The sequence below is a fragment of the Parasteatoda tepidariorum genome, chromosome 8, assembly GCF_982258835.1.
Source record: "Parasteatoda tepidariorum strain Cologne lab strain chromosome 8, Ptep-v5.0, whole genome shotgun sequence".
Taxonomy (NCBI): Eukaryota; Metazoa; Arthropoda; class Arachnida; order Araneae; family Theridiidae; genus Parasteatoda; species Parasteatoda tepidariorum.
In genome coordinates, this window is record NC_141762.1 from 5192537 (window position 1) to 5213816 (window position 21280).

The 21280-nt window shown below is 28.7% G+C and overlaps 1 protein-coding gene and 1 long non-coding RNA gene across 3 annotated transcripts in view; one reads left to right on the top strand and one right to left on the bottom strand.

The window, feature by feature from the left end:
• Positions 1-223: 223 nt before the first annotated feature.
• On the bottom strand, positions 224-6031 carry LOC107456303 (uncharacterized). The gene is made up of 3 exons (XR_001585690.5): positions 5891-6031; positions 2512-2761; positions 224-807 (listed from the first exon to the last, which is right to left on the bottom strand). It is a non-coding gene; the product is annotated as an uncharacterized LOC107456303 (long non-coding RNA).
• Positions 6032-9324: 3293 nt separating this feature from the next.
• beta-Man (beta-mannosidase) overlaps positions 9325-21280 on the top strand; it is a 39185-nt gene continuing 27229 nt past the window's right edge. The window contains exons 1-7 of one of the 2 annotated variants that reach the window (XM_043053068.3): positions 9325-9628; positions 10340-10486; positions 11758-11906; positions 15612-15814; positions 18811-18881; positions 18973-19151; positions 20986-21145. In XM_043053068.3, the coding sequence (XP_042909002.2) occupies positions 9499-9628; positions 10340-10486; positions 11758-11906; positions 15612-15814; positions 18811-18881; positions 18973-19151; positions 20986-21145 (1039 nt within the window). In that variant the 5' untranslated portion in view covers positions 9325-9498. The remainder of the gene's footprint in view (positions 9629-10339; positions 10487-11757; positions 11907-15611; positions 15815-18810; positions 18882-18972; positions 19152-20985; positions 21146-21280) is intronic. The other variant, XM_087149750.1, reaches the window with a different exon arrangement.

Here is a 21280-nt window from a genome sequence, read left to right on the forward strand (position 1 = left end):
ACCGTGTCTTAACGATCAGTCCACTGCGGGACCTTAATTTGCAACAGAGTATAATACAAGGTTATGAAATATAGACAAATAAATGAAAACGTAAAGTTTTCATACGGATTCCACTTGATGCGTAGCATTCAGTACGTACTGCACTGCGCTGTTCGAAACCTTTTATGAAACTGCTGAATCTCTCTAATAATTAATATTCATGTCCGTGAATAAGAAACAATAGTTTATTTATTTTTTTTAAATTTATTTTTATTAAAAAATTTCATATTTCAACAGTACATATTATAATACTTAATAAAATATAAGTAATCCAAATTATATATTTACAAAAAATGTTACTGTTTACACACGTGTGTAAAAAAAGGTAAATTTATTCTCACCAAAGTAATAACATTGAAGTGAATAATTTTCAAACCAAAGCAAAAAAGTTTCCATAAACAAATGTTTAAAAGAAATTGATGACTGTAATTAAAAGTGTGCGATTCTTTACTTAAAATTATACTATTTGTAAATCGAATAGGCGTCTCAAGGTGACACGATTTTCCGAATCTCCCCACTTTTCCCCTCACCGTTACCATGGTTTCAGCAAAATTTGTTTTTTTCCTCCATGCAAGTTTATATTCCTATTTCTCAATGAAACTTACCGTCAACTAATAATAACAGCCTATTATATTTTACAAATAATATAATCAAAGTAAATATCGCCAACTTCTATGTACACATTTTATAAAGTTTTGTCAAAAGTTGTGAGTCTTTTCCTCATATCAGCATACATTTACTGTGCAATCGGCGAAAGTGTCGCCTGACCTAAAAGAGAACAGTGAATGAGTTACACTCTTAGAAATCCAAATCAAAATTTTTGATCATTTTTCATTGATGGACCAACATAGTCTTGATGGTTACCATCAATAATTCCATCATGAACAATTATATTTCTGATAGTAACCAACATAAGTAAACATCACCCCAATATAGGGATTCGGCCTAATTAATGATGGTCCTACATAAGAATAGCAACTTGTTTTGATGGTTTGTTCATGTTGAACCATCAGAAATTTCCATCATAGTTTCCTAGAAATCAAATGTTGGAACGATCATGAGCAACGACCATCCCAATGTAGGAATTCGAACTGATTTATGATGGGCCCACGTAAAAAAAATGTTTTGATGGCATATTCCTGAAAACCAACAAGAATTCCCATTAAACCTTCATTTAAATGTATAGTTGGAACCATCACGGATCATCATGGATTGTTGGTCCATCAGAATCAAACTTCTTTGGATGGTTAACCATCATAGTATTAAAGTAGCATTTCCCATCATGGAATGATGGAAGCTTGTTGGCATATCAAAAACCATGAGCACATAATGGAAAAAGTTGGATAATGGTGACTATCAAATGATGTCGGACCATCATGAATCGCAATGAAAACAACATAAACTATCAAAATGCTTTGATGGGACCATCAAGATTTTTGACTTGAAATAAAACTCTCAACTTTACAAACGTTGCATTTCTACCCTTCCGTTGGATTTCATAATATTTAACAACCATTTCGTCCATGAGTTTTGATGAAACTCGAACTTGCAAATATTTGATGAAACTGCTTCCTCCCTCATTCTATCAGTTCATTTCGGAAGTTTGAACTTAAGAGTTCTCTCCAACTTTTTATTCATTTATTAATTTTTTTTACCTAGATTTTAAAAATATTTGCTCTATATGATGGGATGGTGCAGCGGTAAGTTCGCTCACTTTATAAACAGGGCTCCCGATTCTAATTTTCGGCGATGAGTGTGCACTCATACTTATGTTGTATTTTCGAAAAAATTGTGTTAATAGATGTGTACCAGTAGAGGCCAGTTCTTTTGACGAAATACTTATCCTCAAACAAATGAAGATATTAATTGTGTCTATGGGTATTACTACCCCTATTAGTGACTATGCACTATAAGTGACCATGCACTATAAGATACGTGACTATGCACTCCAAGATTACTATTAGTGACTTTGTACTATAAGATAAGAACACTTATGGTGCCACTTGAGGCAAAACGTTTCTGTTGGAGTTGGCGTTTCTATTTTGGAAATATTACTGACATAGGGGATAAAGTGAATTGCTAAGTTGTAGCGCATCATTGATTTAGTATGAATAGACGCCAAGTAGACATTAATACTTATGAAAAAAATAATAATACATGCATTTATTTGTTTTAAATTCCCCAAACTGGGTGGTAACGAAATCTAATAATCAGAACAATCGTCTTTAATTTGGAAAAAATGTTACTATTAACTTTACGAGTTTTGCACAGAACTTAGTTGTAATCCACTATGTCTTTACCAATGCCCATAAGCGAGTTAATGATTGCGCATGCGTAAGTTTATTGACCGTTCACCAATTGCAAGAGGTCCAAGCAACCTGCTGCGTAATTTCAATTCTGATTAAATTCACTGTCTTAATTATTCCAACAAAACCTGTAAAAAAAATGATCTAGAAGGATAATTAAATTTACCTGCAAGATGAGTGTGATAAGGAGAAAGAAGACAACAAATACAGCGAGCAGAATAATGAAGATCTCGTGTTGTAGAAGCCAGGTCATCCAATAACCACTGGTCAGAATAAGATAGAGTCCCAGGGCTAAACCGAAGGGATGGTAGAGAACTTTCAAACTTTCCTCTTCCTCTTCTTCGTTCTCTCCCCCAGCCATTCTTCTTTCTCTTCTCTACTCTCTTAGAATCAACAATCTCTATGTTTAGCGTGTCCTTCATAAATATAGTTATTTAGTTTCTTTATCAGAAACAGAAATGAACAAAATTATGGGCAATGAGGTTGAAAATTAATATTTAAGCTAAAGAGTAGCAAAAACTCTATCTAACTTTATTTCTAACCGGCGATGAATTGTCGATCATTTTTTAAGTATAAGACTCAACGCCTTGTAATTTTGAACCTAAACTAGAAGACGAGGGGGCTCCTGGATTAATCATAGGAACATCATTTGTGGAGGACTTTTTGATGGAACTATTCCACAATAGTGTAAATCGGAGAGAAAAACCTCCCAAGGTTATTCAGCCGGCAAAAGGATTCTAACCCATCATCCGTCAACCAGTGATGATATTTTAGGTCAGAGAATTCGTATCGACCAGTCATCGCTAGGTTTCGAACCTATGTGACCTCGTTGGGAGGCAAGTGGTTTATCCCCTCAGCCAACACGGCTCCTCTATTGAAATCATATTTTCGTAGACCTAGCATGCCTGAAAATCAAAAAAAAAAAAAAAAAAAAAAAAAAAAAAAAAAAAAAAAAGAAGAAGAAGAAGAAAGGGGAGGGGAAAAAAGGGAGAAAAGAAGTAAAGGAAAGAAAAAATACGCTTTAAAATGTTCCAATCTTTTATGCTTTATTTCATAGCCACATGCTAAAGCTTGTGAAATTTTTTAAAAATTGATAAAGTATGAGCATTGGCTTTCCAGATAATTTTGAAAATTAATTAATTATTTGAACTGAAAATGTTATTTTTTCTAAACTGTTTAAAAAAGTTCCAAAAATTAATAAATTATTTGAGCTAGAAAGCCGACCGGACTGTGTTGTGGTCAGGTAAAAGGCCTTGCATCACAAAGGTTCTGGGTTCGAATCTCGGGCAAGGCATGGATGTTCTTCATTCTCTGTCCTTATTGTGGGACCAACGTTGACCCACCTAATAGGGTGCCGCTGAAAGAGTGGCCAACAAATCTGCCCTTCAGATGCCTGTTTTGACGAAAGGTCATTCTCCAGGTGGGCATTGGAAAAAAGAAAAATTTGAGCTAGAAACATTAGCTTTTCCATATTGTTCAAAAAATTGATTATTTGAAACTAAAACGCTATGTTCTCAAACCATTTTGAATTTTTTTTTAAATGAAGAATTACTTTAACTGTGAAATGCTTACTTTTCAGAAATTGTTAGCCCGAAATATTTCAAATAACTGCTTTTATTATGTTAAGTTTCTTTAAATTTTCTTCTATTTGTTTATTTATTTACTTTTTCTAATGATATTAATTAGATGACCATAGTGCTAACGAAAAATATCCTCAGTGGTAGAATGATCATGGGTAAGAGTCTCCTTGCCGTCAGGTTAACCATGGAAGGTTTCCGCGGTTTTCCTCTTCTTGCAACGCAAATGCTGGTTAATTCCCTCGAAAAGTCATCCACGAAGGCAAACTTTCTTCCTATACTTGATCCTGGCATTCTCTTGTCTTCCGGATTGGATTAAAAATTACAAAGTTACAGAGTTGAACATTGGTAATTCAAAATCGGTTCAGCTGCTCAACGTCGATTATAAAATAAAAGAAGTTATTAATTAGATGAATTATTTAACATTAATTGTTTAGCTTAGATTAGACGCAACAACTCGAAGAAAATTACCGAACACAATAATCGTGATAAATTAATAGGACTTTTATGAATCTTTCAAAAAAAAAAATTCTACTCCCATTAAGCATTTTATTAATTTTGAAAGATAATTTTCTAGCTTCCTTTACATTTCTAATAGTAAAAATGTAACAAAAATACTCAAAATAAAGTTTTCTGTAAAGCTACAATGCAACTTAATGCCTGGCTAGCTGATATCTAACCTTTCGGGGAAAAAATAATAATCAAAAGTCGCTAAATTTTTAAAATTTTTTGGAGCCAGAACCACTTTTTAGGTGCCAGTAAAGGAAAAAAATGTCGGAATCCTGATAATTTATTAAAATATAGGGATCCATCTACTATATCTTAGGCTCCTTGACGATAGGTTTTTGTAGATCCCTGTTTATATTACATTAATACAATTTAATTTTTAAAAAAATAGTTGTAAAACTCATTCCAGAGCTAAGAGACCGTCCAAAAATGATATCATACTGATTTTTATATTTTTGATCCTCCTATTCCACCCTTTGTCAGAAAGTGTTGCACTTCATCGTACTTGCTACTCTAATTCCTCGTCACGTGTCACGCTGCATTACATTATCAGTTCAGAAACAGAGAACATATTACTATATATACATCATATTTCAAACTTTAGCTTTAAACTTTTTACCGAGTGTTTTAATGAAATAAGTGAGAAAACAAGAGCAGTTAGATGTGCATTTATTTTGATAAAAAAATCATAAAAACTGATTGTTTAAATTGTTTAATCTGTTTTATTGTTTAAATATTTTAATTTTAATCAAAATGTGTGATGTCAGACTTTTTGGTACCCGGTTTTGCCGATCATCACAATTTTGAGAAACCCTCCCTCCACACCAATCGTGAGATCCTTTACTGACGGTCTCCTAATAGTTTATATATTAATGTGTCTTATGAGGCTTCTTAATTTAGTTGTATTACTGTTTAATACACTGAACTCACTTTTTTGTATACTGCCTTCACATAACAAGAAATTACAGTGGTGTGATTTTAGAGTTATTTACTAATAATTCTGTATCAATAATACGCCAACAACATTATAAATATTGAAAAAAATTTCTAATATTCAAAATCCAAACTGTCCCGAAAGCAAACGATTCTAAGACAAAAGTTGAAAGAAAAAAGAAAAGGAAATAAAAACAAGAAAGAAATTAAAAGATTGAATAATTTGGGAAAATAACTAGAAGTTATAAGAATAAATGATTAGAAATTAATAGAACGGATGAATATTCTAGTATAGAATAGTCATTCGTTCTTTTAATGTTCTAGTATTTTCGTTCGCAAAATGCATCGAATGGCAGCTAATTTCTAACATTTCAGAGCCCATCGTCTTGCATAAATGTCCCAAAATCATTTGAACAGATATTTTTAAGTTGTCCCGAACTATTTTAGCCTCGGTTATGAATAACTCTTTTCTCTTAAAGATTCTACTAATAAAGTATACTTCTGAAATAAAAACAAGAGTATACTTACCGAATGAAAAGTGTAATCATTGTTAGGCTAATTTATAGGGCGTTCGACAGTTTGTGGCAGTCATAGTAACCGTCTCCAAATTGAAGATCCCTCTGCGGATACACCGTTACCATGGAAACAAAAATCAGCATTGATTCTTCCTCGCCATGTTCCTCGCATTCAAGTCAGAGAAATCCATGAACGATGACGTCAGCGCCGTAGGTATCCTTGAAAAATGTCTATGGCAGTGGTATCCAAACTGGGGGCGAATTCTCTCCTTCAACGGGGTGATAATCCTCAGAAGGCGATGAGCATTGAAAAGAAAGTAAAACAAAGATAAAAAAACTAGCGAATATCGATATTGAAAATTTATACGAGACCGGTCGTTCTGAGTTCAGACGAAGAATTATGAATTGAAAATAATAATAATAAAATAAATAAATAATTAAATATCAAAGAGCTTGAACTTTCTCGTCATACTTTGGGTTGAACAAAGATCTGTTTTCCAGATTCTCTTATAGCAAAGAAATAGATGAACATTTGCTTGAAAGCATATCTCTGCCGAATATTCATGCTTTACAATAGAGCTTTCAAATTTTAATTAACAATGCTTTCGAATCTCCCAGATTACAATTTAAAAGAAATATCTACTCCTGTTTCTTCAAATATCTGTTCTTTTTTAAAAAATAAATAAAAGAAGAAAAAAATTTAAAAAATTACTTTTTATTTTTTATTATTATTATTATTATTTCAATTCAGAATTATCAATGCTTATAGTAGAAGCATGTGATTTTTTGAACAAAAAAAAAAAAAAAAAAAAAAAACAGAAGTGAAAAAAAAGGGGGGTGGGGAGAAAAAAAGAAGAAAGAAAGAAAAGAGAGGTGCGATAGGTGTCAGTCAACATTTAAGGAGTAAATATAATAATTTAAAATTAAAATGATGAAATATTCACCACTATGAAAACTGGAATATTTATATTCATTCTAGAGTTTCATTTTTTAATGTTTAAATATTAACTCTACACAAAGTAATCTTTCTGAAAATTTTTATATCAAGGTATCAGAATTAAATAACGATTTTTAAAAATAAGTTTAAAATTAACACCTTTTGTTGGTCGGAAAAATCACACGGAACGATCTGGTGTTCCCCCATTAATTTCTACATTTTTTTTGGCTGTCAAATCACTAAACTAATAAAAGTCATATAGGCATTACTTTCCTGTAAAATATTTTCGTATCCTAAATTTATAGGTTTTTCCATTAATATTTTGTTTATTTTACTTCATTATTATGATTTTGATTGTTTCATCACAATGAAAATGTGTTGCATGCTCTCTCTCTCTTGCTACTTTGTTTAACCTCTACTTTACACAATTACGACATAAGCAACTCTTTTAGTTTTAAATTATGAATTTAAAACTAAAAGAACTTTATCATAACGAAATTCTTCTATATTACTTTATAACGCTACATTTTAAGATAAACGTATTCGAATCGGAGTCTTACTAACCGTTTTACAATCATAATTTTTTTGGTGTAAATTACATTAATGTGCATAAATAGCATATTACGCCCTTAATATGCTATAACGTTAAAAAAATTCGTTCAGGAAAATAGAACTTAACGATCAGCTTTATGTATAAATTGTAGATTTGCTTGTTTGGTAAGCTAAAATGAATACTTTGTATTTTCTCCACACTGTTCTCGGTTCGGGAGGTAAATATTGAGGAAATAAACAACAATGCATGAGAATCAATTTCAGAGGTTTAGAGGAGAATTCTAAGAGTTATAGAATCATACGAAATCTTTCATAACTATTTATCACAAAAAATTTTCTCGAAATAAACATTTAACTTATTGAACAAGAAATGATCGTTAGGCAAGAGAAGTGGGAACACAAGCGTGAGCAAACAAAATTCTTTATACTAGTACATTTATTTTAAGTGAACTTTCAATTGTAAAAAATACTGTTTCATGGTAAGAAATAACAATTATTGAGAAGCAATCATTACTGTTGGTGAGCAGCAAAGAAGTGGGAGCTTAGTGCCCTAGTAATTTCTATCATATTCTTCCTTCTTCATAGTGCCCTAGTAATTATTATAATAAAATAATTATTTGGAAAAGTAAACTTGAAAATGAAACGGTGAAAAATTCTTCTCAATGGAAATGAGCGAAAACTGGAAATTCCAGAGTAGTTTTTATTGAAAAATTTACAAAGCGACATTTTCTAAAAACTATAATTAAAATTCTCTAATAGTGGCATTTAATTGTTTAAGGCAGTGTGCGCAACTTTATTTCGAGGGCATAGAAAGGAGTTTTTTTTTTTTTTATGTAAGAAAAATTGTATTTCAATTTCGCTGATTGGTAAAATTTGGCAGCAAATTTTGAGCTTTGGCAAAAAAAAAAAAAAAAAAAAAAAAAAAAAAAAAAACTTTTTTGTTGATAAAGCTATAACTGCACTTAATGAGGTTTTAAGTAAAGCATTTCGCTGGGCCCCAGAAAAATGGATGCCTTATTATATTCGCTAACTTTTTTAATAGTTTAAAAAAAAAAATCAAATTTTTTAAAAAATTATATGTAGGACATCTCTAATGTCACGTGGGCCTCCTAATGTTATAAAAAAGTTCGACCCAGGACAAATGCTCCGTCGCGTCGCCATCGACATAATATATTTAACTAATTTTTAATGCTAATATTTCAAGTGTGGGCCTCTTAATTTGAATAGTTCAAAGCTTTTCATCTTCACGTTCAAAAAGATAACATACAAAGGTATAAGAATACTGATTTTATTTCCGAATACTAAAAATATATAATTTAAAACGACTATTCCATATTTAGTTTCTTTTTTCTCGTTCTTCCTTTTTATTTAATTTTTCAAATCACTGAAGAAAGGGAATACAGTGGAATGCTTTGAAATATCATAGGTGAATTTTACTCATAATTTATAAAAAATATATTTAATTCTGAATGAAAAAAAACAAACTTTCCATTAAAAGTATTTTTCTATGGTAATAGAAAATAATTACAACAAAATGTTTGTAAAAAAAGATGAAATAAAAGCTTCGAAGCGAAGTTCCTAGGGGGCCGTTCAAAAAGTACGTACACAAAAATGGAGAAATTTTAACCCCCTCCCCCCCCTTCGTACATTACCGTACACAAGGTCTTACTCCCCCCCCCCTTAGAGTACGTACATTTTATTAGTCTACCCCCCTTTTTCATAAAAATTAAAATAATTATGTTTTAAATAAAATTAAATATTTATTTAATATAATGTATTAATTTAAATTATTTAAACAATAACACCGAACTACATATACGTACTTTGTATAATACCTCCCCCCCACCCCATCATACAAAACCGTAAAAAATAGCAAATCCCCTCCCCCCTTCGGGATGTACGTACTTTTGAACGGCCCCCTAGGAATCACTCTTTAGCCAGGAATAAACTGCGCATGCGTGAAAACAAGCATGGGGGGGGGTGGGGAATCTGTGAAATACGTAAACGTAAACACTTCACTGACAGAGCGATCACATGTTTTGAAGTTATATCTATCTTCTCATTTGGGGTAAAGACGAAGAAAGCAAGCTTGAGAGTGTTATACTTTCATAATAATTGAATTTTAAAAGAGAATGATTATTCTATATTTTTCTATCGTGTTTGTTTTTACCTATTTCCCAGACACAAACTGTGAGAGTATTTTTAAATCAGCCGAATGTTTTTCCTTGTCTGGTCCGTGGAAATCAGTGAATTTAAATGGAAGTATGGACTTTATATTTATAAGTATCTACTCATTGAAGTGTTATATACTTACTTTCTCGTTTCACAATTTATTTTCTTTGTGATATTACTTTTCAGTGGTAACTGCGGGTTCTTAGGACCCAGGACATCCAATATTTTGGGTTCTTTTTTTTAAAATAATCTAAATATCTTCTTTAAAGATATATATAAAATAAATATTTTATGATTTTCAAAAACAGGGTTGCTATTTTATCCTGAAAAAAGAGAACTGTTATTTCCAGGTCACTGAGAGAAAGTGGATGGAACTAAAATTGACCCATACAATTGTTCAGCAATACCATGATAAAAAGTACCTTAAATTTGATAAAATTAAAATTTATATTGTTCCAGAAATTTAAAAGTTTTTCACATCATTCTTTTAAAAAAAATAACTATTATTTACTTTATTTTTATACAGAATTATAATTCATGAATCATAAATCATATTACAATATATAAAAGTCAGTTTAAGTGTTCATTCTTAACAGCTTTTGATCAAAAAAATTTATTTTTAGTTGTGTTCATCTGTTTTTTCTTTTTGATATGTTATCTGTTTTTGTTGGTATGTTTCGTTATTTTGTTTCTAAACGGAATGGCACTTAATAGGTTTTATCACATTATTACTCAAGAAACTGTATGTTCAGTTGCCAACACTTTAAGCTTTTTAATTTGTAATTTTATTTTGTTTTTCAGGTTTAACTGTTAAATCCAATGTTCCTGGTAGCATTTATACAGACTTGTATAACAACAATATCATTCAAGACCCTTACTTCCAATCGAATGACGTCCTCTATAGTTGGATAGGAAGAGATAGTTGGACCTTTCAGAAAGATTTTCAAGGTTTATCCACCATTTATATTTCATGATAGTTTATAGATAGAACTATTTTCAAACTAGAATCTGTGAATATTTTAAGTATTTTGTTATATGAAATTTTGCTATGGACCTTAAATATTTTCAATTATGAATGGTTCATTTGCTACTCCAAGGTGGGTAATGCTGGCATTTAATACAATGACATCTACTCTTTAGGCAAAATATGATACTATGGTTTGTCAGATATAAACCATAAAAAATGCAGCTGCTTAAAATTTGAAAAGAAATGTTATTATCTCGAAAAGAGACAGTCAAAATTATAAAATCTTTATATGATAAAGAGGAAAAATTTGTGCAATATATAATTAAAATCGGCTAAGTTAAGCAATTTATGTTAGCTTATTTTTATATTACTGTACTAACTTCCTTGGCAGAATTGCAGTGACACTGTGTTACAGAGTTAAAGACACAACGTTACAGAGTTCTTGCAGAAAGATTTTTCTTTCAAAAAGTGAAACATTTTACTTTTCTTTTCTGCAGAAATTTACATGCAATATTTGAATGTTTAGATAATCACTTTTTGACAAGCTCATTTTACGCCGATAGTATCATGTACTGATGTAATATTTCAATTGTATTTTCGGCAGTTACTGATATTGATTTTCGTGTGATTTTTAAATATCCCAGTATATTTCAAACGATATGCAAAATTTGAATCATGCATTTGAGTATTTACATTTTAAAGCAATAATTCTATCGAATTTTTGGCTGTTATTGCTATTAATATCTCCACAGTTTTTAAATCCGATAATTTTTTAGAGAGAGGGAGTAAATTAAGAGTTTTGTCGCAAATATCTCAAAAAAATTTTGTCTCAGGGGTACTAACCTTGAATTCGGAATTACTGATTACTTTTCTGTTTTCCAAATCCTTTGTTATGGTCGAGTTCTGCTGTAGATATTTATTAATGTAATTCACTGCTATACATTTACAGACCAATTTTATTTATCATTCTCATGCTTAAATAGTAATTTCCTTTGAGAATTTATCTTCAATTAAATTTTTGTTGCCTCTTTTTTATTCCCTTTTTGTTTTAGTGTCAGACATTGTTTCTAGCATCATTTGCTTTTATCATAGATATAAAGTGTAAATATTTTTACCTTGAGTTTGGCCACATCTGGCAGTTGTACCATCATTATTAACAAATATTTCTGTTTTATTAACTATTATTGTATCTAACCTTATTAAATGAAGTGTGTTGATAACCATGTTTATTATTATTATTTTTTTTTTTTAGTTGAGTGTCATTTGCTGCAGAAAGACAGAATCTTACTCCTTGCTCATGGAATTGACACTGTTAGTAAAATATATTTGAATGGAAAAATGATTGGCTCTACTGATAACATGTTTATTCGATACCAGTTTGATGTGAAACCTTTCCTAAAGGTAATGCAAGTTATTTTTTTATGTTATATAGTGCTATCTATAGCGATCAAATAGTTCTTGAGAAATAAAATTTTCAATTCGCAACTTTTTTAAAATTTAATAACTCAGAAACTATTTGACTGATTGCATTCAATGTTTGCTTTTTGCCATTAAAAACTCCTTCTCTTGAAACAATCTAGAAATTTCTGTACCTTATAATTAAAAAAGTTTTTTAAACTTTTATTAAAAAATTATTAAAAAGTAATAGATAGTTAAAAATTATTTTTTACATTGAATTATCCTAATAAATGAAATGAGAAATTTTTAAGCAAATTGAAAAGTTTTTGCATACAATTATAAAACTCGTTTTTCTAAAGATAATTACAGGGAAAAAATAATTTTTTGTTTAGATTTTTTATTATTTTATTTAATAACAGGCGAAGAAATTTTGAACTGTAAGGTATACAATTTTACATCATTTTAAAGTAAGTAAATTTACGTGGTAACAAACAAAATTTGAGCGAAATCTGTTGAATAGTTTCTGAAAAATCAAGTTTTAATTATACAACTTTTTTAAAATTCAATTTCTCAGAAACTATATGACCAATTTTGCTCAAATTTTGTATTTTGCCTTGTAAAATCAATGCAAAATTTGTTTAGCAAAATAAAATATGTATACCTTACAATTCAAAATTTTTCCAATTAATGTTTAAATAAAATAATTAATATATACTAAAATTTATTTTTTGCATAGAATTATCTTTGGACAAATCAATTTTATAATTGTGTGCAAACGGTTATTTGTGTTAATATTAAGGGGTTCAAACTTTGGAGCGCTCTCTTGGCCAAACTATTGGAACCCAATTTCCCAGATTGCGGCTATCCTTTATTTTTTGGGGTTCAGAAATCCGAATCCGTGGAAAAGAAAGGTATACTTATTCAGAAAAAATATGTTTTTGTGTATGATTTTGTAACTTAAGATATCGTTTGCACCAATTAATTAGCATGTTTGCGGTCACCCCCTCAAACCATTAAGATTGAGTTCTAGAATGCGAAGATCCAATCATTAGATCAAAAGTTATTCAGGGTGGTCCTTTTTTTTGGGCCCACTGTACATCGATATTATCTTATTTTGTTATCATCTCGAATTATAAGAAAAATTAATTAAGTTTGCTCTAATTTTATTTTAATTCTTAGCAAAATAACAATTTATGAAGCGTTGAACTTAGTAACCTTTCTTAGAATATCTCTGAAAATTTGTTATCTCCCTTTTGCAAATGACTTTTTTTCTCCTATATTATTTGGCAAATGTTTGTTCATAGAATTTCTTAAATTTTTGATATAACTTGAGTCCAAAAAGTTAGACTCTTAATTTTAACTGTGTTATCAATTCACTTATATTACATATGTACATTACATATTGTGTGTAACTTATATTACATATTATGGCACATTTATTTGCACATACTTTGAGAGTGTAGAAAAAACATTTAGCTCAATACTCTATGTATTAATTCACTATGTAATAGTTTGGTAATTACAATATAAATTTGGGATAGGTTAATTTTGTTTGGGAAGGTTTCTACAGTATTAAGGGGGTTCGGTACCTCCTATGTTGACAATGTTAAAATGGCATATTTCGATGTACCTTTTCAAAAAAAGTATCGTAGTTAGAGCTTTGAAATTTTTTTTGTGTATGTAATAAATATTCTAGATTATACTGAAGTGAACTTTTTAAAATTTAGTGAATTAAAAGAAATTTTAAAAAAATAAATTACACAGCATGTCAGAAAATTTTAAAAGCTTCACATTTTCATCTGAAAATTTTGAATTAAAAAAAAATATTAAGTTTCTCTTAAAAAACTGCTCACTTCAGCACAAACTACAGTACTAAACGAACTTTTTAAATCAAAAATCAAAGTGTTGTGATCAATAGTTTTCAAGAAAAGGTACATCGAAGCAAAAAAAACATAGTTTTGAGTTATTTGCATTTAAAGCGTAAATATTAGACTACCAACAATATTTAAAATTTAAATTCAAAAATCAAATTGTTTCTAAGTTATAAATCTCGTACTGCTTACATTTCAAACAAATTACTCTTAAATGTTTCTTTTATTTGATATAAAAATAGGTTTTTATACTATGCTCTCCTCACTTTTTGAGCGAATAAAAAGCCCTTAAAATGATCAAACTGAATGCGATAATTATAAAATTGTATAATTCATAAATCACCCATAAATTTTATTCATGAAAATTGAATATTCAAGTCTTTACCAAGATGTTTTGTTTAAATTTAAATGAGTATTTTTGTTAAAAAAAATAACTATATTACAAAAAAAAATCTAAGAAAATGCATATTTCAAGATAAACATTCTAAACACAGAAATAATTAACAAAGAACTGTAAATAAGAATTTACTTCAAAATTAGAAATATTATGTAAAGAACATTTAAAAAAAAAATCAAAATGATGTAACTAGAAATTAGCGAGAGAAAAAAATCCGGTCCAAGGTAAATTCGAATAATGTAAACGAAATTCCTAATCTATGCCGGTAATGACAGCTTCAAAACAATCCTGGTCCATAAGCAATGTTTTTTTTTTGCATTTCAGTACTTTATTTTCTTCTCTTTTACGTAAGTAAACAAAAACGTAATGAAGAATAAAAAAAAACGTAAAAATAATGACCTAATAACAGTATAATAAAAGAACAAAACAAAAATAGACTTAACAAATCAAACTAATGTAAATCTCAGTTTCATATTCAAAATTCTCGAAAATCGCATGGAAATAAAGAACAAACAAATAATCCAGTTAAAGTTACAATCAACTAAAGATATTGTAAAGTTGAAATTATAAAAGAAAAATTTTAATGGCACATGCAAAAAATAATGGACATTATAATGTTTACGAAATCGTCTGTCAAAAGTGGGCGTGGCATGGGTGTTTTCGGTTTGTTTACATTTTTTAAATTAAGTTTAAGTGCACTTCTACGTGGATTTCAAACAAAAGCAATATATCGTTAGAAAGCTAATAGTTTCTAGTTTAATTATTGATCAAAATCTCAAATTCGATTTTTTGAAGGTTTTTAGCTTTTGTAAAACTTAAGCAATTTGCAAATGCTTGCAAAATAAATCTATCATCCTCCAGTTACTGATCTGAATTTAACTATCAGCTGTCAAAATTACAATAATTATACTTTGTAAATTTCGGAATGTCAAAAAAGACAACAAAAAACAAACAAACACTTATGAACACTGATGTCCGTAAAATCCTTTATTAATGTGATCAAGTGAATTTCCTACAAGCTAAAAATAAAAAGCTTCATTTTCAGTTCTCATAGTTTGCTGAATGGGTTTCTTTTCCTTGCCCAATGAATCATTGAGTGAGAACCTGAATTGTAATTATCAAAAAAAAAATTTTTTTTTAAACTTTCCATGGACTTTATGCTGAATAAATTGTTTTTCTTATGTTTTCCTGTTTTACCATGGACTAAAAGTTTAAAAAAATTTTTTGCTGTGATTTTATCCCCCTTCCCCTGCCTTTATAACTATGTTACTCTAGTGCTTCATGAGCCAAAATTTAATGTTTGTTTTAATTTTTAGTTAGTTCATTAAAGATAGTCCTAAAATCTCCAGATAGACTTTTCAGTCTTAATTCTAAAACTGAAACTTTGAGGTTGCTTCAATGGGATGAGCCAAAATGTGATGATCCACTTTTTATTTCTAGAACAACAGCACAATAAGGATTGCAATAGAATCCCCAGTGGCATATGCTTTGGAAAAACATAAGATACAACTCTTGGACTATGTTATTCCTCCTACCTGTCCACTCCCTGTTCAGAATGGAGAGTGTCACGTGAACTACATCAGAAAAATGCAGAGCTCTTTTAGTTGGGACTGGGGACCTTCCTTCCCTACGCAAGGAATTTGGTGATTATTATTCTGAAATAAATTGTTTTGAGACTTTGGCTCATTCAAATGTCCCAATAAAAAATTACTGATTTGAAAAATCCAAAGAAATGTTCTATTTGAGTTTGGTCTGCTGAGGTAACCAAACGAGTGATTTATTTTCTCAGAGTTTTAAATTTAGTTAGAAAATTTATCAGCAGATGGCTCTTCAATCCTCATAGCTGCCAACTGTACTGGATTTTGCCAGTTTCTCCTGGTCTACTTGTTTAATAAAAATTCTCCCGGTTTTGTACATTTTTGAATAAATTTCCTAAAAAAATCCCTAGTGAAATAGAATTGTTACACTATTTATTGCTTGCTTGACTATTTAAATAAGTATTACGCATAATGAATCAAGTTTCACTAATAGTAATCATTTTAAAGCTTTTTCATTTTTTTTTTCTAAAATTTTTAACACTCTGTTTTTAGCAAGAAATTTAAAAATGATACTTCACCTCACGCAATGCACTCTCAATCACCTTCCCGTAGTCAAGATTGGGATTTTAAACTGATTATTTAAACTAAGAGAGAAAATCTGAAATAATTATAAGGATTCTTTTCATTTAATTTCACCCAGTTTGATTTAATTGTAGTAAGTATTTTATTGATTTCTAATTTTTAATAATTCTGATTTTTTATGTCAATTTTTTTTTATTTTTAAATTAAATGAAGGTTTAATATTGTTACTAAGATTAAATTTCTGAATAACAGAAAAATTTATTTTCAATATTGAAAAGCTCTAACTAATACAAAATAAATAAAAAAATAGACATGAAATTTTTTAAAATTAAATTTACTTTTATTGGTACATTTGTTAGTTTCAAGCACGGAAATTAAGATTTTGGCATGAAAAATTATTTATTACCAAGTATTAGTTACAATTATTCAAACTAGGCTATTTTTTTATTTATTTGAGTATTTTTTTAATATATATCTGAGGCAAAGAACCATTTTTAACATTTGTAATTTGCATAATAAGAAATTGCTAGTTATTTTCTTTTTTTTTTTTGTCACTAAGCCCTTCTTTGGCAAAATAAAATTTTTATCAAAGCATTAATTTTGGCGAAATATTTTAAATGATTAAAAAACATAAATTTAACCATTGGGTACAAGGTCTAACCAACCCTAATAATTGTTTAATTTTGTGCATTTCAACTGCTTTATTTACGTAAGTATTTATTACCGTCATGTGGGGCTACTTTGTGCAGGATTTCGCAGTTTTTGAACTTTGACATGTAAAAAAACTATGTTAATTCAAACTTTAGTAAAATTTATCTATATTATATTCATAACTGGACTCAGACGAGTGAATTTGATCAATATTAGCATTATTTGTATGTAATATTTACAAATAATAAGTCAAAACATACCTTGCACAAAGTAGCCTCCAAGTGGGGCTACTTTGTGCAGCGATAGGAATTCAGTTTAATAATCATGTTTTCAGTAAAATATTGATATAAAATTGTTAAAAAAGTTAATTGTTGACATTTTTAATAACAAAAACATCAAGATATGTAAAGATATTAGTTTGAAAATAATTGTCAGCTTTAAAAAACCATTTTTTATAAAGAATTTTTTTCTTAAAAAGAATGTTTATTTCAAAACATTTGAGTTTAAACAAAAGGAAACCATATACATTTTTGAACATTGAAATGGATGAAATGTCAAAAATAATAATTATTACATATTCATTAACATTCATAATATTGGTAAATTTGAACATAACATGCTTGAATGAACATGACGGAGCTTGCTCTTCGGTTTTTGTCAAAATCACCTGATGTCCTATAAAATATATTTTTATGTGTTAAATCGCTTGATTTATTCATTAGAAAAATCTTTGTAGAAGAAAAATAATAGTTTACCAACAAGGTTTCACGTTTTTCTTGTGAATTTTATTAGAGATAGTATTTCTGTGGATTTTGTACTTGCGAGAAGCTTCTGCAATCGACATACCACCAGCAACTGCTTGCAAACATTGTTGCAGCTTTTCTAAAGTGTAATCACGGTAGTTTCTCGTTCCGGGTATTTTTTTTATAACGTCTGACAATTTTTCTGTCGAAAAAAAACAAACAAATGAAACTTTGCACAAAGTAGCCCCACAGTGCATTTTTTTTCATTTTCCATATATTTGTTATTAATTTTAGAACTTTTTTAACGCTAACATGATATAATTGTTTATTAATATATAAATAAAAACATTTTCACTTACGACAATTTTTTTATCAACGTCTTTGCATTTCTCAGCTAAAGTTTCCACCCGTACTTTTCGACTTCCGACGTTCTCGGAAAGTTGTTGACATTGGATAAACAAAACACACTCTGAGATTGTTTTAAAATTCGAAAATTTTTTTGTAGTAATAGAGAAGACTTCTATCTTCAAATTCCACACATTTTTAACTTGAAAAAAACATAATAGCAATAATAATACTGAATAGCAGCACTTGAAAAGTGCCAAATTCGAATTTGCACAAAGTAGCCCCACATGACGGTACTAGTTATTTTTGTCATTAAACTGTTTCATTATTTGAAAATGCATTATTGTTGTATAGTTTCTATAATAATTTATTTTCGTATGCTAAAACTGTTCAGGATCAAAAGCTTTTTAATTAAAGCATACAAGTATTTCATGTAATAAAAGTTATATAGGGATGATACAATGCATTACTTTATTATTATATAAATCAAAGTATCATTGGTACATAATTTATGAAAAATGTATTATTTATAAGTAGTTCATTTGATTATTAATATTTATAAATTACATAAGTTGTAAAAGATCGAGACTAAAATTTTATAAAAAAAGGCATTAAAATTTTACTGTTTTTACGTTAAGAAACTTTGATTCTGAAATAATCTTTCAAAATATATAAACTTTCTTTTGAATTTAGAAGACTTATTTCATAACTTATGACTATATTGTGAAAGGAAATGTGTAAGTAGATGTATTCAGTGATAAAAATGTATTTTTATCTTAGGAAGCCAATAGAATTAATTGGTTTTGATTCCCTCATTATTGAAAATGTACTTGTACAGGCCAATTTTCAAGGTTGGTTATTTAGATGCTTTTCATGTTTTCATTTCACATTAATAAAATTCACAATTTTGCATTTCTGATGTACAATAATTTGACATTGCAGATTATGTAACTGTGAAAAGTATGACTGTTACAATATACATGACAACTGTGGATAGTAAATCTATTGATGGAATATTTGAAATTTATTTGAATGATTCACTTATTTTGCAATCTCGGACAATGGTTATTCCTGAAAAAAATTTAGAGGCCAAGAAAATTTTTAAAATCAATTTACCTCAGGTATTTATTACCATTTTTCTTAACTTTTCCAAAAATTTATAGTATTGATTTAAAATTCATGAATATTGAATAAAAATGTAATGTTTGTTATTGTTTTTTTTTATCTTTATTTTCCAAAAATATTGAGTATATTCTAATTTTCTAAAATACCTTTAAGTTTCTTTTCTTTTTAAATTACAAAATAAAGTTATGTTCATTACTTCAATTTTATTCTTGATTCGATTTAAGCCAAGTATATCCTTATATTTAAGTTTTCAATTTTATTTATTTTCAAATAAGTTAAGCATTATTTATTTTACCTAAAAGTTTAAAGTACTTTCTAATTTCTATTACATTTAAGCTTTCCCTCCTCTTTCTTCAAGTTTGAGAATAAAGTATAATTATTCTTGAAATAAAAAATAAATTCCAATGTATATAATTTCTCAAATATTATGTGAAATATTTCTCGATACACATATTTATTTTTAAGATATAGCAATAGAAATGACAGTAGAAAAATGGCAAGAAAAAAACACCTACATTAGGGAAGGAATAAGTTTGAACAAAATAATATGGGCTTGCTTCTAATTCGCTCCTCTGCGGAATTCCGTTTTCCTTAATAAAACTTCATTAACAACTTTAAAATTACTGTGAAAAGTTTGAAATGTTGAACTATGAAACCATTAATCAAATATATAAAACCGGGCCTAAACATGCATTCGATTCTAACCAATTTGTTCTATCAGAATTCTTAAGGCTTTTAAATTATATTATGAAAAAAACCTTATCCAGGAATAATTAGTTTCTTGAAGTAATTGATGTATTAGCCATAAGTTGAAGAGGATGTTGATTGGTGTATTTTCAGTTGTTCATTTTTTTTTTAAATAATAAAAATAATTTTATTTTAGAAATATATAGAATCATATGGAGCTCCAAAGTAAAAAAGTTACTCATTTTTGTGTACTTATAAATTCATAAACTTAGAAAATGGACTGAAGGGTGGGGCTGCAGTGCTAAGTGCCCACTTAAATTAAAAATAGTAAGTTAATATTAAAATATGTTAATCAAGTTGCAATTTTATAAATAGAATTCTGATTATCTAAGAAATTATTCCATTATGAGTTCAAAATACAATGACATGTGGAAATAACTAACAAGAGTAAATAAAACTAAGAAATATATTTTTAAAAAAATTCTTTTTAATTAAATTTTTATTTTATTAAAATAATAAATCTTCTAAATTGTAATTTTTGTAGTTGAATTTGTAATTTGGAAATTATATTTTCTAAAAGGAAATTATGTTTTCTTATTGTGCAAATTTTATAATTTTTCTTCAAAACTGCAATAGCAGGTGTAATAATAAAAGAAGAGAGATAACAGAAGGTTTTGGTGAGGACCTCAGAGTGCAATATGAAAATTAAATACAAGATGTGGAAATAAAATTAATTAACTCGTTGAAATAAAATTAATTAAGTTGAATTGTATTACTTTGATCGCAAAGTTTTTTTGTTTTTGAAACTGTCATCAGTCTTTCACTTTGGATTCTTGCCAAACCACCATTTTTTTAAAAAAATTTTTTATCTCTTTCAATTTATTATTTCATTCAGGCTTGTTCCAGCTAGTTAAACCACTTTGCGCATGTATGTCTTGGTATTTTTCTACTGTCATTTGGTGTTAAGAAACTGAGGAAGATTCTTTTTTATTGAACTGAAATTAGTCCATTTCTGTACTTTCTTTGCACTTTATTAGCATTCTTGTGAATTTATATTTTACATAGCAGAAAGCATGCCTTATCCTCTTTTGAATAAAGTATATTCTATAATTTAATTTTTGAAAAAATAAAATTTCCTTTTAGAGTTTAGGAATAAAGTTGTGGTGGCCGAATGAATTAGGTGGACAGAACCTCTATTCTTTGAATGTATATTTCTCAAGTGTTAAAGAAAATGCTTCGAAGTCTATACAGATAGGTTTCAGATCTATTGAATTGATTCAAGAACCTGTTGCAAATTCTTCTGGTATGTTCCTTCATTAAAGTTGCTGTATAATAATGTTTTTCTTGATATGCATTTGCTCACTTCATTATGTTTAAGATTGAGAGACTAAAGACTTAAGTTTTGTTGTCATATGTTGTAATAAATTCTTATCTACCA